Source organism: Manacus candei, unplaced genomic scaffold (genome assembly GCF_025592945.1).
Source record: "Manacus candei isolate 608988 ecotype Guabito, Panama unplaced genomic scaffold, ASM2559294v1 h1tg000013l, whole genome shotgun sequence".
In the NCBI taxonomy this organism is placed as follows: domain Eukaryota; kingdom Metazoa; phylum Chordata; class Aves; order Passeriformes; family Pipridae; genus Manacus; species Manacus candei.
The window spans coordinates 6981005-7005373 of record NW_026138061.1 but is presented as its reverse complement, the minus strand read 5'-3'; the positions used below and the strand labels follow the sequence as shown (position 1 = coordinate 7005373).

The 24369-nt window shown below is 40.3% G+C and overlaps 1 protein-coding gene and 1 long non-coding RNA gene across 2 annotated transcripts; one reads left to right on the top strand and one right to left on the bottom strand.

Annotated features, from left to right (window-relative positions):
* The first annotated feature begins 1120 nt into the window (after nucleotides 1-1120).
* OC90 (otoconin 90) lies at nucleotides 1121-22442 on the top strand. Its single transcript, XM_051778423.1, has 14 exons — nucleotides 1121-1166; nucleotides 4882-4947; nucleotides 5166-5225; nucleotides 5485-5659; nucleotides 9120-9232; nucleotides 9732-9860; nucleotides 11839-11895; nucleotides 15451-15501; nucleotides 15822-15878; nucleotides 17743-17892; nucleotides 18244-18342; nucleotides 19921-20095; nucleotides 21157-21263; nucleotides 21717-22442. The coding sequence occupies exons 1-14, from the start codon at nucleotides 1121-1123 to the stop codon at nucleotides 22025-22027; spliced, it is 1596 nt and encodes a 531-aa protein (XP_051634383.1). The 3' UTR covers nucleotides 22028-22442.
* LOC127466984 (uncharacterized) lies at nucleotides 14253-21159 on the bottom strand. Its single transcript, XR_007902923.1, has 2 exons — nucleotides 18208-21159; nucleotides 14253-17871 (listed from the first exon to the last, which is right to left on the bottom strand). It is a non-coding gene; the product is annotated as an uncharacterized LOC127466984 (long non-coding RNA).
* Nucleotides 22443-24369: the final 1927 nt, after the last annotated feature.

Below are 24369 nucleotides of genomic sequence, written 5' to 3'. Positions count from 1 at the left end.
AATCCATTTGTCTTCCATCCAACTGCTTTCGAATAATATCCCTCAAGGTAAGCCTTTCTCAATGTACTCTATAATACGGGAATCAGGAGTAAAATGATGTAGAATAATCTATTTGTGGCTGTGGAGTTGTAGACTAAAGGGTAGGTAGAAAAATTTAGGACAGTAGACTATAAATATTTAAAGCTGTTAGATTTATAACCTCACTTCCTGATGAAATATTACAAGATTTTATAACAGAAATGAATGTAATATTTGAACTTAGAAAACAAATAATCATCAGGAAGTAGGTATTTGAAAACTGATATATAAATATTCATTTATTTGTCTGTAAAAAGCTCCATGCCTGACTTGGAAAATCATTCTAAATTTAGAGTAATCTGTGACTGTAGTTAAAAAACAATCTTCCATTTAATGAATATCAATTCAAGACTTTTAGGTTCAGGAGAATTCTTTACACATTTCTGTAAGGTCAAGCACAGCCAGAACTTGAAGATCTCCAAACATCATGTCTATCATTAGGAAAATTTATGATATGTTAGATCAGTCTCAACACAAGTTAGAATAAATGTTTGACTACAAAGTGGGAGAGATTTTTGTGACATGAAACAAACTCATATAATGAATTGAAGATTAACTGAAGTTAATAGAAGTAATCCCAGAATATCTTTTCATTTACACAGTGTTTCGTGATATCTGCATTTAAACATGCAAAGAATTGTTCAAACATCCTGTTAGATCAAGGAAAATGTGAAAACTGCAAACCAAAAGAATTTTGAATTGCATTATTTTGATGCTAAATTGCACTTTCACAGAGTCTGTTGACTCACTTAAAACAACACCAAAATAAATATTTTCAGTCAGACTTGTAGAGGACTTTGGTAAAATTTGAAGGATACATAAATATCATCATTTCTGTAACATGTGCATTTGCTATGATAAGGGTAAAAAATTAATTGTGTCAAGCAGAAATATATTCAGGCTACAAAAGAATGATTTTTTAAGCTAATGTCTTCCCACTTCCAGAGTCAAGAGATAACATTCTGACTAATATTTTACTTAACTCACCAGGCACACCAGTCTGCTGTGTGGCTTTTTTTCTTGCCTTTGGATTAAACAAAAAATGATTGTAATTCTGCTGATGTCTATGTCTGTGGTGGTGTACAGTGGTAAGTGGCAATGTATTTTTATCATTATTTGACATTATGCCAAAATACTATTTTAAGTATGAGCATTTGGAAACAATCCTTTAGAAACACGCCTTCTCTCCCCTCAAATTTGGATGTTGTTGTTCAACATCCAAATGCACTTAAATAGGTTTATTTATGAAGTACTTATAAAAATATTTTTCTCAGGACATCTAGTGAAGCAAGAAATATTTAGTGGGGTTAAAAATATAACCAAAAAATTGCTACTTCCCTTTGCTAGCACTTGGTCTATTTAAATCTTTTAGACTCCAAAAATTGCAGGTTACATATATAGAGATTCTACTCATTAAGTACACGTGTATTGTCTTAATTCTCCAAACTACTCAGTGCATCCTGAAATAAAACCTCTGTTCACATAAAGCTCCTCTTTCAAATTTTACTATAAATAGGATTTTTTTCTTCATGTAACTCATTAGATTTTATTGTTATGATTGAGTGAACATCCCAGAGGCAGAGATGGGGGAACATCTCAAATTTCTGCAGTCCCTGCACTGTGTATGAATGCCAGCAAGAGTTGTGAAAAGAAGGACTCCTAGAAGGTCTAACACCATTTCTGGTCAATCCATGGGGTTATTTCTAAAGGGAAAAAAAAAGCTCAGGACAAACTCTGCACTGACCTACTTCAGCTTCACCAGTTGCCTCTCTTCTGAGTGTTGCTTGCATTGGAATTCAAAAAAACCCCTGGATCTAACACAAGAAACCACACAGGGTAAAATATATTGATGAAGCTGAACTCTAAGTCTCCCTATATGGAGGGAAATCAGTGAGAATATTCACATTTCCCACTGCAGTGATAGAGAATGCTAAAATACCTGCACCATTTATTAATTTAAAAAATTATTTTAAATTTTTAATAGAATTTTTTAATAAAATGTTTAAATTTTATTATTTTTTTTATGTTGATAGTCATTCAAAAATATCTGGTCACTCATAAATTTTTTTCTCATATAACATTTGAAAGAGACCCCAAAAACCTTAAAAGGCTGTGCAACAGTATTTAGATTCTTTTCGCCCAGCTAAGCACAATCTAAGCACAAAGATTTAAAATGTTACCATGTTTAGGTTTGGAGAGGATAATTGATTTATATTTGTGTGGGATCTATTCTGCTGATCTCTGCTTTGAGACTGAAGCAAATATCCGTACATGAAGTAGCATCTTTGAGAGGAGTTAATGTGATTTACCTTGAATAAATCAAATAGGTTGGGTTTGATGCACCCTGACTTTTCCTGGCACAATCGATATTTCTTCTCCCCAAGGATTAAAATGACTGTACCTGTGCCCTGTATTATGACATTTTAATGAGCCACAATTGCAAAAAAAAAAAAAAAAAACAAAACTGGAGGTACACTGATGGTTTTTTTGATGGACTTTTTTTCAGGCAACACTTCAGAAAACTCTTGTCACACTAGGAAAGTCACAGATGCAGAAACAATTTTACACGTAACTGAATGTTGAAAGAAGTTCCATGGATAACATATACAAAGGGAAAGCCCAAGAGCTGATGTATGACACAAGTCTCAGTATATGTGCCAAGTTTTTTAGCAGATTTTAGAGAAAGGTGAGAGAAGCTGACATCCTCAGGGTCTTCTGAGATTTAGGGGGTTGAGTTTTGTAGTGCAACCTTTCACTGGCTGTACAGGGAATGATATAGGACCAGTAGCTCCAAATACATGATACCAAAAGAAGAAAAGAGAATAATTAATCCAGAAAGTATTTTCTCTTAGTTCCTTCCCCCCCCCAATTTAAACAAAAGTGAGCAATCTTGTTAGCAAACATCGGTTCATTGATCTTGACTTAGTGACAATTGGAAATATTGTTCTTTGTAATGAGAGGATTAGAAGAGCCAATGGTTTACCAAGCTGCTGCCTTTGTGGCAGAGATTCTTTTCCAGGGGGAACTTCAAACATTTATGTGTTAATTGTGTGTACAGTTCAGTTTGCTGAGAAGAACTAAGTGCAAGTGAAGGATACTGGAGCAATCACAGCTTCCAGCAGCCCTGGAATATGGCTCCATCAATTTTCTCTTCTGATGCATTTCAAATGAATGGGATTTTCATGTTTTTCAAAGTTTTGCTGAAAAGACTAAATGATCAATGGCTGTTCATCAACGGACACTGTGTTTGAGCCATGGTGTTATGCAAACCTGGCCCTAGATGCACTCGGTAGAACACAGCTCAGAGGAAGGATATTTGTCATTGCAGAGGAAATACAGGTTTTAAGCCTGAAAATAAGGGTCAGTTTTTCTTTAGCAAGCATATATACAAATATAGCATTCAATGCTGTTTTTGAAAACCATGGCATTATTTTTCTTGAATCTAAATTCCTTATGGCCATCAAGCTTTCAACAGACTTGTTCCAGTTCTGTGAAAAGGACAGCCTTTATCGAAAGACCTTTTCTGGACTGTGGAAAGCAATTTTTTCCCCTTGGATCTGCTGCAATGATGGACATTTCTGACAAATTACTGTTTATCTGAAAGCTTCTTGTGACTAAGGCTTTCAGGAAAAGAATAACACAAGAGGTAGCACCTCTTCCTGCCTCACTCAATCCCCTATCCATCCATATCTTGCAACTGAACTTGAGAAATGAATTGCTGGATTGTTACCATGAACATCTTGCTCATGCCACAAAAGTTGTGGGCATCCTGAGAAAGCCCTTATATGTGATTAAAAAAAAAAATCCTATTTTTCCTAATCCTTTGCTAAACATGCAGTTAAGCTTTACACCTAAAAAGCCACTACTCTGCTTTACTCTCTTCCACCTATATTTATAGCAGGAAAATGTAACAGATGAGCAAGAGAACTCTTTCCCAGAATCTTTTGTAGAGAAAAAGGACAGCTTTCCTAATGCCAGTTATTCTGAGACATAAGATATGCCATATATTTAACATTATGGGTTTTTTTAGTTTTCAGTTTTTAGATTCTTGAGACAGTAAATACCCTTGACTTACTATGTTTTTTAAAGAAAAGCTAAATTTAAATAAAATCCAAAGTAGCACATTTTCTTCTAAAATCATCCAGAGGAAAAGAACAGATTAAAAATGGGAAGGGAGATAACAAGTATTAGATTTCACTCTAATTCAAGACTTGGAAAACAGAAACAAAAATGAAAGTGTTGAAAATATACCAAATATACCACAGCATCCTCAAAAAGAAAAAGAGATAATTAACTTTATGAATAAATAAATAGTGATAGGAAGAGAGGCAATGAGGCAATAAGGTAATAGCCAAAAAGGACTCAGAAAAACCAAACTACTTGTCTTCAGATGACCTTGCTTCAAATAAGAGCACAGGTTTACAGAGTAGAAATATTTGGGGCATAGTTGGGCACTAAAATAGTTTTAAATAATTCTCCTGATTTATCCCAGTAAGGGCTAATGTTCAGGTGAGCACAGGAAGACACAGGTTAGCACACCCTCAACAGCAATACCTGTCTAATAAAGACTGGTTTTTGAGCTGAAGTGGATGTGACTTACCTCTATGCTTCTGGGCTTTCCTGGGTGTGGGTGGAGCTGAGCAAGTGCTTCATGGCTTTGATAAATCAGCTTGTCAGTGCAGGAAGGTGTTCAAAATGCCTGCAGGGTATGTGTCATAATGAAATATATGTTGCTGGTTTACTGTGTTGTTGTGTTTTTTCTTTTAAAAACCTTTTTCTTCTGAAATTTGTTTGCCGAGATAGGTGGCCAAGACCTGGAGCCACCAGCATTCCTGCCAGAGCTTCTTAACACGCCTGAGAGAATCTTGAGTAAGAATGGTTTAAACTATACTTTCTGTGTTCTTGCATGGCAGTGGGGAATCCCTCCTCCTCCAGAAGCATTGCAGGGAAGTGGACTGTGAGCAAATAGCTGGGAACTCATCTCAGAATGGTTTAACACCTGAAGCAAGACCAGGGACAATCTAGAGACAGTTACTGTCATTTACTTTTCTTAAAAATAAGTGTGGTTTGTTTATTTTTTCATTTAGATAATGCCACACTCTTCAACGGAGTCTTTCAAAATGTGGAAAGTGTTGCATTATTTTTTGGTAAGTATGTGTTCCAGTTGTACTTGAGCACTGAACAGAAATCCTGTAGAGTTTGCTTTTATATGCTTACTGAGAAGAAACAGGAGTTTTTGAAGCTGTAGATTTCCCCAAAGACTACTGTAATACTAAATACTGCTGAGTGCCAAACACTTCTCAATGTCCCTGTGTTACTGCCTTGTTTAGGCTTCATGTTCATGTGGATGACCCACTCCTGGCTCACCTCCATTTACCATGTGTTTTATGACTGTTCCCTTTCCAGACTGCCTGGGTTCTCACTTCACCTGGTTACAGTCCATCTTCACTAACTTCCCTGCCCTTCTCAACTTTGTGAACAAGATGAAGTGTGTTACTGGGTTTTGCCCCAGGGATTTTGAAGACTATGGTTGCTCTTGCAGGTTTGAGATGGAAGGGCTCCCCGTGGATGAAGTTGATGAGTAAGTCATATCCATGAGATGTCCTTTTCTGCCCTGACTGTCTCTAAATGCCCTCATGCTCTGATTATCCAAAGCATAACACGAGTGTAAATGTTTTCAAGACAGTTGTGAAAAAAAAAACATTATTTGGGAGTAAATAAGACCCACACCATCTGGCTCTGTTTAATTAATCATCACTCACTTGCCACTGGAATGTCTGATATGACCAATGAAAGATAACTTCAAGTCTGGTATATCAGCCCTTCCTGTGTTATTCCTACCTGCTGGTGAGCACTGTCTGCTTTGCTGGGCCAACAGCTCGTACCAGTTGCCTCAGAGCACGGCTTGGGAACAGACCTTTGTGAAAAAAACCTCATACATTCCTTGGTACTGGGGAATTCTCCAGAACAAGTAAATCAGTGACAAAAACTGGAGGCCCTGTTAATAAAGAGAGTGGGGGAGCTCTAATCTGAGCAGTTTGGTGGGTTTGCAGTTTTACCAAACTGTTGGTATTGGGGGCTGTGTAATAAACCAGCAATCTAAGTTCATAGTGGACTCTAATAAAAATCTTGGCATCTGAGGGGGATTTAAGCATCAGCAGAATCAGGTTACACCTAAGTATGACTTTAGGTGGCGTAAGGAGCTTAAGTAGATCATGCCCTGAGTGCCTTTGTACACGACAAGGTTGTAAGACATGGGAGCATCAAGGGCAGAGAAGAGCAATGTAGCTCAATGGTTCTTCTCAGTACCATGCACCAGGAAAAAAACCATCCAAACTCCACTCTGTGCTTTGGAGGGACATTGCCCCAGACTGACTGGGCTAGTGAGAAAAAATGTAATCTTGGGCCAGGACAATCAGATCATTGTTCACTTATGTCAGCAGGGGGGTTAAAAGGAAATTCAAAGAGAATCAAGATACATTTATGTGTTTGCGGAAAAAAGTGTTTCCAACAATATAATGTATTAATTCCCTGCATGAAGACAGCAATGGCTCAGAAAAGGCTGATGCCTATAGCTAGATGGAAATTAATCCATCCACTTTGCAGCATGGGATGGCTGGGAGAATGGAGATCTAACTCTGCTGCTGGAAAACAGCCATGGAACTTCTCTATGAAAGGTTTTTCTGAACAATTGTGATGACATCCTGAAATGAGAGCTCGAGTCAGTTCAATGGACTGATACCCAAAGAGCTGAGCACCTGGGCTTTTTGCTTCACTCAGCTTTATTTTAATGTAGACCAGCATAAAACCAGAAACTACAGAACCATCCATCAGCAGGTTTGTCCTGAGAAACATCCACAGAGTCAGTTTGTGTTTACAAATTGGTTTCCAGCCCCAGGGTGAGGTATCCTTAGCAGCACAGAAATCTCACTGCCGTGTGCAGCGAACGGGGACTGACTATTGCTTTGCCACTGACACAGATGTGCCCTTGGCTCAAGAGAGCCTCCAAACCAGTGGCTGTTATGTGTTTGTCCCAGAGACAGTTCCCAAAGTGTTGCAACTTTTTTCACTAACTTATTTCTTAAAAACTAGTTTAGCAATCCTTGGGTTTTGTCCCTGTCATTTCTGTTCCACAAGAAAGGGCTGAACACCTCACTGCAGGTTTTTAAGGCGTTAGAAAGTGCCTTAGTGCCTAAAAAACCAACCCTTTCCTATGTCCCAGAGTAGTTAATTGTCATATCTAAATTAGGAGCCTAGTCTACCTCCATAGTCCACATGAAAAAGAAGCATAACCAGGGGACAATCCATGCCTTACAATCTCCTGCTTACAAAGGCAAAGTAAGTAAATTTTCGGATTAACTGGTGCAGTAAGTGTTGATGTAATTGTGATGCTCTAAACAAACAAGAACTGCATGGAGCTTGTATTAGACTAATTATGCAGCTAGAGGAGCTTTCAAATGCTAACACATCACTAGACCTCAGGCAGAGACAGGAGTGTTTTGAGACATGTCATCAGCTAGATCGTTAAGACCCTGTTCCTGATGGAGCTCACAAACTTCAGCCTCACCTCTGAAACAAGGCACGGTAGAATTTGTGGTGCAGAGGAGCCACCAGGGCCTCTCTGCTGAATGCTATTTCATTTGTTAGCTACATTATTTGGACTCCCCTGGTTGTGAGGACAAATTAAATATTGTAATCATGATTTATTAATATAGTAAGCAATTAAATATTAAATGCTTTCTAAATATAGAAAGTGAGAAAGTGCACTTGTAGCCTAGAAGGGAGCCTGGCAAGGGACAGGTGTTTGCTCTGTGCTCTAATCACCACGGGACTGTTTTGTCCCCTGGTGCCTCAGGGCGGTGGGTGATGTGTAATAACATGTTTCACTGTGCCTTTAGCAAAAATCCCACGTGAGCTTAACTAAATGCAACTCCTTACTTTGTGATCACAAGTTCATCCTTCCTGGCAGCAGCTGCTGGATGTGGGTGTTCATGTTGTCTTTACATTTGGCATGGTCCAGGCCAACGGCAATTCAATAACAGACCCATATGCTGAGTCCCTTTCTCTGAAATGAGGATGTTTCAATCTCAATCTAACAGCAAACTTCTGTTTAATCTATACAACAATTTTACATGGGTTAAATGATGACTTCAGTCTTTTACTGGTGTTTCATTTACAGCTGACGTCAGTGTACACAGATGCTGCTATTATATAAAAGCAGATGATTTATCTGTACAAACAGGTGAAGAGAGGAGAGGATTGATGAAGAACTTGTTGTTTTACTTGAATTTTTATTGCTATTCACAGCTATAGTGGCCATGCAGGCATTTGAGGTTTGCAGGACAGCAACTGTGTAGGAAAACACAAGGTTTCTGACTGCCTGTGTTGTGTGGTGGTAGGAGAAAGCTGCTTCACTCCAGTGTGAGAAAATTATTTTATGGCCCTTTCCTGTGGATAAATGGTGCATTTTAATTCTAATTGTTGCATAGAAGTAAAAGAAATAGAGGATGACAGTACCTGTATTTATGCAGTCCCAATGAGACACAGGGATCTGCAAGGCACTGCAAAGCCATTAACCCTCCATGAGTGCCAGGTTCAGAGTAGTTCTCCAAATTTGCAGTGGGAAAGGTTGGGACAGGACTGCATCCAAGACCTCTAGAGTCGAGCCATGGGACAATGTTTGTCAGTGAGGTGACAGTGCTGGGGGGAAGTATTTGGGCACTGATAGTGGATTTCTTATTTAAGCTGCCTGTAGACTCCTTGTAAGCTCAGGTACCACAGCAGGACAGAAATGTGTGGTCACACACAGCACGCAGACCCGCTCCCACAACTCAGTGCTGAATCCAGATATCTTTATCCGACTACTTTCACTCAGAGAAAAGCAGTACCCAGCCTTTCTTTTGTCTGGGGATCACACCATGGATCCCCCTTTTCTCCTTTAGCACCTTTTGCGTTGTTGTGCAAGAGCAACATGGCAGCATTACAGCCTGACTTCAAACTGAAACTAAATTGTGAGAACTCTCTGTTATTTCATTCTTAAGATGCTGCTTCCAGCACCGCAAATGCTACGAGGAAGCACTGGAGATGGAGTGCACATGGGACCCATCAAAGATTTCTACAGATGTCAGCTGCTCTACTGAAAACCTGACCTGTGGTGAGATTAACCTGTCACAAGAGCTAACACTGGAGCCTCACTATGACCAGAAGTGCATTCTGGTCTATCTACCAAAAGTCATAGACAAATTAAACAGAAACTGCCAGGGCTTGCCAGGGCTCCTGCAGCAGGCAGCCTCTCCCTGAGGTTTCCCTGACTTTTCAGGACCACTAAACACTGCTTGAGATGTCTCCGCACAACAGAAATGCAGCAGATGCAGAGTAGAGACCTGAAAAACAATTCTCTTCTGAGGCGTCAAGGTCTGATTTTTATAAATGAACCAGACAGGCAATAATCTTTTTGCCAGGCATGCCAGACTTCATTGGTTTGTGTTTCAAAACCAGTGTTGGACTATGAAACTTGACTGTGTTTGGCATGGAGAAGCTCAGTATAAATAGGTTTGCACTAATGAATACAGGCACAAACCTTACAGGGAGGAAAAAGCAGGTGGAAAATGTTTTTCAATAGTGCCTTGTTTGGATTTTTGTTTTATTTCCAGAGTCTGGGGATCCCTGTGAACAGTTCCTCTGCACCTGTGACAAAGATGCCATTGAATGCCTTGTGAATGCACATATTAACTCTTCCCTGAATGGGCTGGATGTCTCCTTCTGTCCATCTCCAATTACAGGTAATAATAAGGATCTGATCCACTGCCTCCTCCTGCCAGTTTGTCTGCCAGTATCGAATTTGACCCAAGGAGAATGAAGCAGTAGCTGGGTGCTTTCCTGCCATAAACCTGGCAGTCTGTCCTGTTCTCAGTTTCATGTGTCCTGCCCATTTACTGCTACTCAAGTGAATATCAGGAGAGGAGAAGGCAGCAGACTAATTGCTGTCCTGGAGCAGGTCCAGGAGAGGTTACTGGGATGGGGAGGGGGCTGAAGCTCATGATGAAAGAGAAGGAGGCTAGGGGGAGATGTTTTTGCTGTCCTCAGTACTTAGTGAGGTGTGTAGAGAAGATGGAGCCAGACTCTTCCTGGAGGTGCATAAGGACAGGACAAGAGGCAAGACACACAACTACAACAGGGAAGTTCCAGTTAGATATGAAGAAATTTTTTTCTTCAGGAAGGTCCTGTCAGCCTTGTGAGGCTTTTTGCAGCTGGAATGAATGAGTGATATGTGTGATGAGGTCACTAGCAGAAATGCTAAAGATATTGCTGGCCAAAATCTTCCCTTGAACCATGCAAAAACTAACTGGAAAAGTGAGAAACAGGCTTATTCTGGTCAGTTACTTGGTTTCCATTTTGGAAGGAAAAATCCCTGCTAAAGGTGAAGGGGATGTTTATGTCCATTGTCATACACTGATCCCAGCTCTGTAGCTGAAATTACAGCCTTGTGAGACCAAATACCTGTCCTGTGGGAGCAGGGCTGGATTAAAAACTTCATTCCTATGGATTGCAATTGGAGCATGGCAGGGGGAGGACCTTTGGACTCCCAAACTGAGGGAGATGGGAAAAAGCAACATTAGCTTTTCTAATCCTTTTGGCTCATAGTCACAGACCTCGGTGCTGAGATCAGGCATACACCTCTATATCATGCTCTGGATGTGTGCATCCCCTCCTGAGTAGGTCAAGGGAGAAGAAAATGCCCCAGGCAAGTTTGCATGGAAGCCAGGTTGTTTTTTTGGGGGTTGTTGTTGGTTTTGGGGTTTTTTTAAAGACATTAATCTTTCACTGGGATCAGATGGCCCTAATATACAGTATGGTAGTTCCAAGACACTGCAAATAAAGGGGAAATTGTTAGGTGCTAACAGGAAAATCATGCTGGTTTTACCACTGCTGATAAAGATGGATTAATTTTTAGGTCCTGGATACCTCCACTGATTTTAGGTTCTCAATTATATTTCTTGATACGAATAAAAAGCCTTTGAATTAAATATTTTTATTTAGTATTCAGTCATGTTATTATCCTTCTGTGTAGCTATTCTGTTCAGTTCAGATTTTGGGGGAAAAAAATCCTATCTGGTAAATTTACAGGAAAAGGATTTTGGTAGATTCTTTATTACAGAGAAAAATTTTAGTGAAATGGGCATGTGTTTGACTAAACCTTTGTTTTAATAGGAATACATTCAATGAATGCCTGACCTATTCAGATCAAACAGTGACAAATCCCCTTCTCACACTTTATGAGAGACCTTTCTCTTTTTCAGAAACAATCAGCAACAGAGAGCTGACAACACGTCATACAGAAGGTAGGTCATCTCTATAATTCTTTGTCTGGAACATATTAAATTGAGACCAATTTATACTCAGAAAAATAACCTGCTGAAACAGGAATTTAAAGAATGGTGATTGCTAGCCAATTCCTATTTTTTATGTTGAAACTCTTTGAGATTATTTTTTATTATTATACTCTATGTTGCTGAGTAGAATTTAGTATCAGCATGGTATAAGTACTAAATCAGAATTTTAATACTGCTACTGTGATTATAAATAATTAGGTTTATATTTTCTATATTTATATCATAAAATAACTGCACAAAAAGGACAATAATAATATCTAGAAATAAATTCTCTTTTGATGACTCTTATCATGTTATGCCAAGATCCAGTCTAAGGAGCATCCTAAGCCATGAGTCTTTGGAGTTAACAATGCTTTTCCTTTTGCAGAGCTCCTTCATCGTGGGACTGATGAAACATGGGCAGTGACTGCATCTGTGGAAGAAGGTTTGCAACTTAGAGTGCAAGAAGCTCTGTTTTCAGCTCCCAAAAGCTGAAAGAATACAAGCTGTTCACTTTCTTTCCGCCCTTCTAAAAGGACTGATGTAGAAGCAGATACAATGTTTTGGTGATTGAATTCAAGACTGAATGGGAAGGTGCAATTTTTCAATTTGTGCATGTAATGTGTTTAACCAGTGTTTACAGTAAGTTTCCCAAGAGCTGAGAATGAGCACTCTACAACAAAATCTGTTTTCACAAACAACCTTTTTTTCCCCTGGGAACACAGGTTGGAGTAGGTGAGCTGTTTGACAGAGACGTGCTGTGTGGGTGCCAGCCACTGGACCCAGAGCTATTTGCATCTTTCTTGTCTTTAAAGAGATGTTTGTTTAATTCCACAAGATCAAGCAAGAGCACGAGGAAAGACTGAACATGGTTTGTGGCAATGAGGCAGCAGTTTGGTGATTTATTTATTTGTAATGCAGAGATCCAGGTTGAACTCTTCTCACTCTGGTGCCTCCTGAGTGAGTCCCTAAACCACGAGACCAAGTGGTTCTTGTGACAGTCTTCATTTTTTTCCTGCTACAATCAATGTTTGTCTAATTGAGGAGTCTATGCTTGCAAAAACTCATTGCTGCAGTGTTGTAGTTTGAGACCCCCAAAATCCAATTCTTGAGTCCAAGCTCCCCTCCCCACATCTCAACCAGTGTGAGATGGGTTTTCCAGACACCACACAAGACTCAGTATGGGGGGAAAGGGGATTATATTACAATGACTGTACAAATAAATATCACAATACATCATATACATAATCTTAACTATCTTTCCTATGATAAATCAGTATTTACAATGAATCAATCTTTTCTCCCTCCAATAAAAGTCCAGAAGGGAAAAGGAAAGATCCTTTCCACTCTTTGAGAGGCAGTCTCTCTAGGGCAGCAGTCTCTCTTCTATCTTCCATGCAGCAGCTGTAGCTGGATCTCTTTCCATTACACACGAGGAGGGTCTCCAAGCCCCTCTCAGCCCTTCGACTTCAAGCAAGGGTCTTTCTCTTCTGTGGGCTGCGTTCACCAGGACAAAGGTCACTTCACCACGTCATATCACAAAGTGCAGGAGTCTTCGTGACGGTCCTTATCCTCAGGGGATTCAAGCTCCCTTGCAGAGCTCCCGTGCTCTGTCTCAGGCTGTTAGCTTAGCAGCAACAGCGGGGGGGGGGCAAGGTCAGCCCCTCCGCATTCCATCTGGCCATCCCAGTCCAGTTCCGGGACATCTTTGAGCTTCTCAGCTCCTCTCTCCAGTGCATGCTGCATTTTAGGACTTCCATCCAGTAGGAGTGCACCCCCTCCACTTAGGAGAGGTCACAAAAGGGTTTTGGGAGGTTTGTTTTAGTTCTTACCCCAAACTTTGTCTCTGTAGGGCTTAGTTCTGCTCTCTCTCTCCATTAGAGATCTCTGTGTCTTCCTTAGCTGCATGCTGTCTCTGCTGCTCCTTATCTCCTTCTGGCTCTCTGCCACTGTTCTCCAGTCAGTGCTGTGTCTGCCGCTGCTCCGTCTGCCCACTCAGGATGAAGAAAACTCCTTCAGCTTTCTAGCTACAGATCTCAGTCCAGTTTAACACTGTCCAAGTTCCTGCAGCCCCCCAGCTGGGGCTGGGGGGGCCTAGCCCCCAACGGGGCTCTGGGCCCCTTCCTCATGGCTCTACAACATGGCCACTTCAACAACAACCACTACCCTTCTTTTCCAGTCTGGCTGTTGATATGTTTAGATCTTGCAGGAGCACTCATTGGCTCAACCCCAAGGGTCACCACCCCCTGGGGGGGTTACCATTTTTTTTAACTCCAGCAGGAGAACTTTTTTCCCCCACTACATGCAGTATGAGAAAACTACTCTCTTCCTGCCCGCATGGTGAGCACTGCAACACGAGAGGCCAGGGACAGAAGTCACCCAAAGTCCCACCCTCTGGGAGGGCACACCTGATAAATGAGGGCCAAGTCCTGCAGGCAGGAAATAGAGAAGGAGTCAAGTCTGAGACCAGCCATTGCCCAGTTTAGCTGCTGAACTCTTGCTATGTGGCTCCCTCACAAGCAAAGCCCCACTGCCATGTTCAGAGACCCCCTATCTGCCAAGCATATGAGTACTGGGTGGGTACAACCAAGCCACTGCTTAACTCAGAAAATCACAGAATGTTTTGGGTTGGAAGGGACCTTGAAGATCAGATGGTTCCAATGCCCCTGCTGTGGGCAGGGACACCTTCCATTAGACTTGGTTGCCTGGGGAGAGGTGGAAAGTCACATTTTTTTAGAACTTCAGAACCTGGTTTCAAGGTGTAGTGTGCTCCTCTCTGTGAGCCACTGCCCTAAGTGTCAATTTGGAATAATGAAAACCATACAGAATCTTACTTTTTTTTTTTTTTTTTTTTTAAGAAACAACACTTCTGACTTTTAAAGGGTTTTTTTTTTCTATTACTTTTTAAAAAAACAGCACAGGCATAAGTGTGTGTACTTGAAAAGCCTGAGTGTAAGTGCTGGCTGTTCCTTCATATCTCTCCTGTATTATCAAAGTAGTTTTTTTACCAGATATTTCTCATTTTCACCTAGCAACAGCTCCAGTTTTGGTCCATGTTTTGCTAGCTGCTTCTGGGAAGCTTGGTAATAGAAAACTGAGAACTCCTGAAGGAGCAAGAGCACCTGTATTTGCACATCTGCAGCAATCTTTTACTTCCTGAAAAACAATTACTCATGCTCTCTAAAGAGGCATAAGTCCAACATAAGGCTCAAAATATTACCAAGGGATAAAAACCTGTACTAGGAATTTTAGAAAGCTGAAAATGTATCACAGATAACATACCTAGTCAGACTTTGAAGGAGACATTTGGAGAACCACCTACCATTTAATTCTCCTCGTTCAAGCCCAAAGGAGCTTCCACTTTGACAACTCTGGAAGATGCATTAAACACAAGTTAAGTATCACTCAGAAACTCATTCAAAGGCAAAGGCATTCTTCTTCACATCCCAAAGCCCTAACAACACACAAAAAGAGGCAGAGATGATTTTTTGATCATTTGATAGCAATGCTTCTAATTTGTCCAAAGGTAACTGACAAATGATATTCATTTTATCAGGTAAAGAAATAAATTAGAGGTTAGGGAGTTATTTGGCCTTATAGTTGCCCACCCATATCTGTGCAGGCAAACACAAGGTGTTCACAAGGAATGTGGCATCCTTCTGTGCACAACAGTGGGATTTCAGACCTAAGCCTGTTTAATCTATTTGTGTGTCAAATGGACTTCATTTTGAATTTCCCACTTCAGTCATATTTATGCTGCTTCTTTCATAGAAACATAATCCTATGTTAATGCAAAGTACATTATTTGCATGCAGCAATGAGATTATTTTATCAATATCACTTTGTCTACAACAATCAATACACCACTGAAAAAAATAGGCAAATCTCTCTCCATGACATGCCTGGGTCTTCCTGTTTTCAGAATAATCTCTTAGCAACTATTCATAAGAGTCTGTGCTGGCAACTTGTTTTCTGAGTTTACATTTTCTATCTTCAACAGTGATTTCTTTTGAGCCCAGTGAAATGATCTTGGTGACTCCCAAAGCCAGAGGTAAGAATCTGATTAAACTTCTATTAAAAATTTGGTGGTCTTGACTCAAGGTGAAGTTGGATTTTCATTTATGAAGCTCTGTGGTGTCACAGTCAAAAATCTGCAGCACAGGATTTCTGGATAACACCTCTACTACTTCTGCTGACTCGCACATCCCTCAGCAAACCACTTCCTTTCTCCTAATTACCCTCTTTATAAACCCACGCTAATAGTGATGTTTGTTTAAGCTTTATAATGCATTCAGGAGTAGTCACTCCAGAAATGCAGAGCAGAAATGCAGCAGGTAGGTCACTACCACCATGCCTCTGTTTTTTGTACAGTAACCACGAGGGACCACAGAGGAACAGCTCCTGCTCCTCCCATCCTGTCAATAAAAGGTCAGTGACCCTCAGTTTTCCTCTTTCTTTGACTGACACAGCAATTCTTTCTCTAAAAGCATCACAGTTAAAACCCTGGGCATGGTGACAACAGGGCTGCCAGAGAATCAAATTTAGATCGGGGTCAGATAGCAGATACACAAACAATAAAACCAGACCGAGAAGCATTAGCTGTTTCTTGCCTCCAGCCACTCATTTGCATCCTCACCCAAGTATTTCTGAAAACCTCTTCACATAAGGTTTTCAGATGTAATGGTTGGTGCTGTAAATTACATTCACAGCATCTGCTGCCAGAAGGATTCTCTTTCATTTTGCCTCCTCCTTTATTATAGATAATTTCATCAAATTCTTTACCAGTCTAAAACCTGTTTCAACTTTCACAGGTGTCTGTGCTTCAAGCACAGCCATACCAGTAGGTACAGCTAAAAATGGAGCACCTTGGTAGACTTGGAACTTTTCTGTGGCCCTCTCTGTGTAGAAAGGATTATCCAGGCAGAATGAAATGCACCAGAAAAATGTCAAGGTACATCGTATATGGAGAGTAGAAAGTAATCATTTTTTGACTCTGATTACACTGAGCAGTATCCTGTCTCCCACCTCAGTGCAGAAATTTGGCATTACTGAACAAACACTGGTGAAAATCACTAAATGTTCTCCCCCTTAATTTGAATGGATCAGAAAATCTGTGTATTGTGTTCCAGGCCTGCACAGCTCCCAGGAGATTATTTGTAATATTTATTCTTTGTGCAGAACTTCCCAAACTCTGGGGTTTATTTTCTAAATCTAGCAAGAATCGCTTTCATTTCAACACATCACTGCCACAGTGGTATAAAATGTGCATCTTGCTGAGCCATCAAAACTAGTGTGTGACTATTGATCGCTTTCTGCCACCTTTCATGGGCTTTGTTGTGTTCTTAGCAGTACTTTCATTTCTTCTAATCTGTTCTCTTGTCCTATGACAGGTTATTTTCAAAACATACTAAAACTAGAACGTCAGAGAGACAAGTTTAATGAATTTGGGTTTAGTCCAATTAAAAATTTCAGCCAAAGAATTCAAAAGAAAAGCTCTTAAAATATTGAAACTCAAGCTCACTGGTATTTTCAGAGTATTTAGTTTGTGAAATGCCACATGCTTCATATTGACATTTAGAAAAAATGAAACCATTTGATAACAGTGCTTTCTTTTACAAGCTAGCTTATATAAAAAAGAAGGTTTAAAAAGAAAGAAAAAAGGATGTTAAGTATCCACAAATTTAACAAAACATTCCTGCTCAACAATAAATATATACCAATTTAATTTTTAAACTAATCTCCTGAAAATAATGTATTTATATGTCAAATTATTTTGCCCTTGGTATTTCCTTGTTTACAACTCAGTAAACCCTTCAGTCAGCCAGCTCGGCATCAGTCAAATAATTTCCCGCTTTCACTAATGTTGCTCCACATTTTGGAACCTTCAGGTGAACAGACACTTTTTTTAAAGCAATTTACTCAGAAAATGACATCTCATGACATCTCACCTGGGCTTTATCTCTCAGTACAGCTGACTAAGAAGCAACTAACATGGTTTTCAGCAACTGGCACAGCTCTTTTTCTCAGTACACATAAATAAAATTAAAATAAAAAATCAGCAGTTAAACTGATCATCGTTAACAACAGTCCCTCCTTCTGAAAGGCAAGGATGTGAAGAAATGACCAGTGTGGATACTCTGCTTTTCCAATCTTCCTGTTGAATGTTTTTCTCTATGACCATCAATTCCCACTGGTTCTGCCTGAGGATATTACTCTGACCAGCTATCTAAAATTAAAATCTTGCTGTTTATTTTCCACGTCTTCTTCTGCTTTCCTGTTTCTGCTTGCTCAGAAGAAGATGGATTTATGGCAGCTGTGGCCCCAGTGGAAGCGATAACCACCTCCCCAGCCTCATTCCCAGGAGATATTAACTCGATGCAAGTCAAAATTGTCCCCACAGAGAAGATTTCCACAGGCACATCTGCAAGGACAAAAGAAAAAGGCAAGTAAAAAATTAATTTATAGCACTCCCCTATTCCTGTTCACAGCTATCTGAGGAGTCAGCATTTTTCATGGATATGTAGACTAACATTATTTTCTCCCTAAATCTGGATAGGTTACATAGAATGCGGGGTGCACAACACTGACTGACCCTGGAAAGGGTAGTCTGACTGGACAAGGAAAGCTTAACTGACAAGGAAAGCTTAACTAACATTTAATGAACAGCCTCCCACTACAAATTTAAAAATTTTAGAAGACTGCCAGTTGATTATCCTTCAGAATGTGCACACATCACTGAAAGAAGAATTTATTCTACCTTCACAAATCTAATCTATGCATCTGTCCTCTCCAGAGACAAGTCCTGCAAGGGGTGGCCCAAGCATAGCTTCCTCTGCAATAGCTCTGGAACTGGGACTGTCTGACAGGGGACCCAATGAACCTGCAGGAAAAGGTAAATAAGGGGTTATTTCCCCATTATAGCTGATATTCATCTACCTCTATATTAAAAGTAGGTATAAATTACATATAGAGATTATAGTTACTCTAAACCAGTTAGATAAGCACAGATGTATTGGTATTTATAAGAAAGGAGATGCAGGCATCTGCAAAACATTTCGTCAGTTTAACCTCTTCTGCCAATGTGCTATCACTAACACTTAAAGAACCTACTTATTATTCGGTTATAAGAACATTTTTCATACAGTGCATAATCTAAAATGAGCTCAGTGAATGTTCCCACTTGCTTTTAGGCAGTTCCTACTGCTTGTAGACAGTAATTTAATCACATTTTTAAGTTACCTTGTTTTACAGCAGAAGTAGAAGTAATATTAGGAACTTCCCTGATCCTCATTCTGACTGTTGGCAAGTCTTGCCAGAGTCAGACTTTTTCTCACCATTTCTCATTCTATTCCCATTCCTGCTCAGAGATCCCAGAAATCTCAAGACATTTCAGACCTGACACTGCTGTAGATTCACACTCATGGACTGTACCATCCATCTTGTTTGGTTTCCCAATGGAGAGAAGCAGCCCCAGAACTGGAAAAGAGCAGACATGAAGACTCAAACTAATCTTCCACCAAAGTGGAAAATTTGATTGTAAAATATCAGCTGTTAGAGAGCACATGTCAATGCATGAACCTTGTGGTTCATTCTCAGTGAATTAACATGAGAGAGTGAAGACTCAAGCAGGCATATAGGCAGAATTTCCCTTTGGAGGTAGTAAGCCAGGGTTGTCCCTGGAAGAAGCAGGGAGTCAGTCTAGAGCTGCAGAAGGGAAAATGGGATTATTTATGGGAGCGAGGAGGACGCAGAGGGAACAGAAGCCCTCCATCTCTCTCCTCCAATCCAACCAATCAGTCCCTTCAAGTCCTTTCCCTGGCAAAGTCTCAGAAGAGTCCCCCTTGACATCGTTTTTCTGATATGGAACACTGTGTTCACTCAAATCTTAGGAATAATTCCCACAATATCAGTTCTTCTTGAGTGGGGGGAGCCACAGAGACATTAGGATTGGGACATGGTGATGCCAAAACCTTGGCACCACAGCAGGCACTACAACAGATCATTCCTGTATCTGGACTAGGAGGATTATATAGATTGAATTGAACTATATTTCAAATGAAACCAAAAAAGATACTGCTTCCTCCAGCACAACACAGTCATTGCCCAGCTATCACTGTGCAAGCACAAGGGGTATTTGCTGAATAAGCTGAGACAGAAGCCCCTGAATACTCAGAAGAAAAATTTAGCTATGAAGGATAACAAAGGACTGCAAAGTATTCTCATTGCAATCCAATTTGACTTGTAATTATATTTTCAGAGGAAATCTCTCTCCCCTTTAAATATTTCCCTATCCTTCTGCTGTCTTGCTCAGCAGAATTCTAAGAGCCATAATTCATGGACTGGAGCAATAATTTACAGATTATAAAGTGTTGGCTTTCAAAGTTTCTGACAGCTCTGAAAACACTTTTGTCATGACAAGGGAGCCCCCAAGCAGTGAAAACATGTGTCAAATAACAACTTTGCTTTACAGTGTGTGAGCGATTAACCTTTCTGCAAGAGAGGGGAAGTGGAAGAGCGAAGAGGGAGCTGCCCCAGCTTGGAGAAATGCTGTTCTGCTTAACTGAGCGATGCCCAGAAGAATTTGAGTCTTATGGTTGCTATTGTGGCCAAGAGGGAAGAGGTCATCCCACCGATGCACTGGACAGGTGTGGGCTCTTCTGTGTTTGCCATTTACTGTGGGCATTATCGTGGTGCCCAAGGACTAAAAAAGATCAGTGCATCTTTTGTTGGGCATTGAATAGCTACGTATCAGTAGTCAGGTCACATTTTGGGGAAAAAAATCCACTTAAATACATTAACACATGAAATACTCTGATGTCACTAAGACCCATTCTACTGTTGCGACAGTGTTTTGGAGAGGACTTACTAACTCAAAATAAGAAAGGAGAATGATGGCAGGTAAGCAGAGCAGAAGGAAGGGTATATTAAAAGGGATGAGGACAAGTGAAACTTGGCTAACAGGTGGTTTGGAAAGTGATTTATGAAGAGTTAACATCCACCCACACTGCACTGTCCTTCAGAAGAGAGAAGAGCTGGACCAAAGTCCTCCTGGAGCTGCAGCCCAAAGCCCTTCCATGCCTGACTGTGTGCTGTTATGGCACGGCTGTCAATGAGGAATAATGAAGAGAATTCAACCAAAGTAAAGACATCTCCTCTGAGAGTATTGTATTTACAAATAAAAATCTGTCCCTCTGTGGAAGTTGGGGCACATCAGGTCTAAATATAGCACCTGGTATACAGCACACACCTTTTTCCTACACTTGCACACAAGTAAGACTGCCCATGCACGAAAAATTAGGCTAGATGAAGGCTAGTGATCTGGCTATCGCGATGTAGTTTTCATATTTTCAGCCAAGATTTGAATACTGGAAGACACTTCTCATGGCAGATTAGGTCATGGTCACAATTGTAATTCTGTTCCTTAAAAAAACAACCCCCCCTAAAAAACAACAGCATTGTTAAACACGTGACACCAAAGGAATTAAGAAGGAAGAAAAAAAAGTAGGAGCAAGTATAGAAGGTAAGCAGGAATAGTTAGGGTTTTCTTCTTTATAGAAAAAAAAAATCCATGGTATGAAAATTTCTATAATTTCTAAAATTTCTTAGTTTTAATGGGCATTGAAAATAAAGACCTACAAATAATTGTGAGCACTCTGGGATGCAGGAAGTCTAAGTATTTTCCATTTACATCTACTGTTTATTTTAGATGCTGCTTCTCTCATCACTGTTGTATGGAACAAGTTAAGAAACTTGGATGTCATGCAGAAAGAAGTTCCAGATCTGAAGTATTATGTATTGATCATATGTCAAAATGTAAGTTTGTGTTAGAGGAAATTCTCATGTCCTGACAGTCTATCAGCATGACAGACTGAGTGCCACCATGACTGAGAGCTGCTAGGGCTGAGTATGGAGACAGAATTTAGTTTAGAAAAAGTTTGCAACATTTACTTTAAACTAGAGCTTTTTTCCTAGTTGAGACAAAGATTATTACACCACTGTGCATGATGTGACCAGATCAGGTTGAGAAAATTACATTCAGACATTTTGTAATTGCAGACAGGAGTCAGCTCTTTGTGTCTTTACATTCACAAATTCAACTAAAGCCAGTTGGACCTTCTGCTGCCGAGCACCTTGGTGTCAGGCTTGTATTTAGATGGCTAAAGGAGAATTTGGAGACTAAAATTTGAGGCAGATTTGAAAATTTTATCACACATTGGCTAATTTTAACTGCTTTCAAACATTAATTCTTAAACTCTTCTTTTTAAGGCATTGGTTGGAGCATATGTGAGAAACTCCTCTGTGCTTGTGACACGGCGGCAGCCGAGTGCATGGCCTCTGCCTTCTTCAACGAGAGCCTGAAGCTTCCACATGGGCGGGAGTGCCGGGAGGAGAAAGCCTTCTGTCAAAGTGACCCTTATGAAAGGCCCCCAATAGGCACAGAAACAGGCACAGGTATTTCCAGCTCTGAGGAGAGCAGTGAAGAGGAGGGTCCAGTGCGGAGACAATTAAGAAGAGCAAAGAGAGGGACACGCCGTTCCGTTGGGAACTCTGGAACTGGGGGACGTGGAGGCAGATAACCAGCCACCTTCATGGGCTTGGGAAGCAGCACGGAGCCTTTTGCAGTCAGCCACCGTGTACCTTACTCCTCCTTACCCTCTACAGGCTGCCTTACACAGCACACAGATATTGTAATCATAGACTAGGTATTAGAGTTAGGCTGTATTAACTCATTACTGTAGGGAGGTCAGCACTACAGACAATCTATCTAGGTCAGATACAACACTAAATAATTATTTGACAGTGTTCTGTATAATTTCACTTGATTTTTATGTAAAACCTGTTCTGATCACAGACTGATTTTTGTTAACTGTGTGCTTGGTTCAGATTGACTCTCGCTGATGGTGGCTAAGTATTTCAGGTTTTTAATTAAACCAATCTGCAACTACTGCAACTCCTTTTGCAGACATTCTTCCTTTACTGAGCTTAGCAGGAAATACCCAGAAGGAAAGCTAAAGTAATTACATGAAGATGAGCTCCTTTTTCCATTCCTATCTATAGCTGTGTGTGACTCACTTCTGAGGGGGAGAGAAGGTCCAAAATGCTGGACAGACCCTTCTCTTAGGGAGAAGGGGCCCAAGTTAAGGACATCACTAGGAAACTTCCCAGGTTGGTATGGCCCTTGGACTATTACTCATTACTGTTCTTCCATGTGAGGGGCGATGAAGTCATGACATGCAATCCAAGGGTGATCAAGAGACTTCAGCACCTTGGAATGGTTGGTCACGGAATGTGGAGCACAGGTAATTTTTAGCCCTATCCTTCCAGAAACAGACAGACCCAGTCTATTAATATCTGTCTCCATGGCTGGTGTCACTGTTAGAATTTTGGGGTTTTCTGGTAACAGCACCAGGCCTGCTGGTGTCAGATGGGATTCACCTTTCTCACAGGGGAAAGAAGGTTTTTGCTCATGAGCTATCAGGGATGACAAGCTTTAAAACAGACTTGAAGGGAGAGAGGGGTAGTATCAGGCTGTGACAAGTCTTTAAAGGTCCCTTCCAACCCAAACCATTCCATGATTCTATGACTCACATTTGTTAGAACAAAAATTTTGCTACAAACTTTGCAGGGATTCAGATGCTCTGAAAGGTCTGGATTTCTTCTCTATCACCTTGTTCTACAGGGCTGAACTTTGTCACCAAAGTTTTCCTTAAAGACCAGTGACTGTATCCTCATGCTGGATACAGAGATGCTACCTGTGTTTTTCCAGATCATGCAGCAGTTACCTAAACTCCAGCATTTGATCTGTGCAAACTGAATGGTGTGAGAACTGCAGATGAAAACTCCAGTGAATGTTCTTGGATGAGCAGTTTATATGGTATAAACCTCTGGCTGGTGCTATTCCCCTCTCAGTATTTTTCCTACATTCAAAATGCAAAGGATTAGTGCCGTGCAAAAAATCCTCAAAAAGCCAAAACACAAAAGCAAAAAAACCACCACACACACTCCCAAAATAAACCCCCAAAGGTGTTTAGTCACGTGAATCCCACTGGATCCCAGTGGCTACACCACCAGCACTAGTGAAAAAACACAACAGAATAAAAGGACATTTTTTAAGGGAAGGCAGAGAGGACAGCCAAGTGATGTGAGAAATTCTATCTGCAGACAAGATTTTAATTAAGTTCCTCCTTATGCTGTAAAGAAAGAGGACATCTCAGTTCTGAAGCAAAATGCTACAACTGCAAAATGCCCATTTTTGCCCTATGCTGAGGATGAGATCTGCATTACACTGGAACTTTCATCAGCCTTTTATCTTAGGGATGAAAAATTATTTTATATTTCACAGCATTTATAAATAAAGACGGCAATGAAAAAGTGAGATAATGAGCTGAAATGGGAAAAACTGGCCTTTAAACAAGTGAATGAAGTGCACTGCTGAGCAATTATAACACCAGCTCATTTCTCTGATGAGAGCAGTGCTGCTGCTCTGAACACTGCACCTTAAAATAAAAACTCACTCCTTTGTGCTAATTATTAGAAACCAGTATTAACTTCATGGTTATACAAATAACACATGCACATACTCACTCAACAACGCTGAATTTTCTGATTGCAGAGATAGGGATGGATCATCTGAATCGATCAAGTAACAGAGAAATTACAATATAAATATGCTGTTATTCAGGCAATGTTGTCATTAATTCCTTTGGGCTTTTTTTTCCAGTATCTCTTACTTCAGGTAGAATTTAACACCCAAGTTGTGCCATAATTACTATCACATGAATTGTGTGGATAAAGAGAAGTCTTAAATAATCTAGCTATGATTAGCTGTATTTATTGATTCTCAGAGATCAGTGCTAAAATAATAGAAAAATGTCAAGCAGATCAAGACATTGAGCATAGCTTTCTTCTTTCTCCTCTC

Coding starts and splice junctions, on each gene's coding strand:
- OC90 (XM_051778423.1), top strand. CDS start 1,121: ATGATTGTAATTCTGCTGATGTCTATGTCTGTGGTGGTGTACAGTG. Junction 17,893..18,243: donor TGCAAGGACAAAAGAAAAAG/GCAAGTAAAAAA, acceptor TGTCCTCTCCAG/AGACAAGTCCTGCAAGGGGT. Junction 18,343..19,920: donor CAATGAACCTGCAGGAAAAG/GTAAATAAGGGG, acceptor TTTGCTTTACAG/TGTGTGAGCGATTAACCTTT.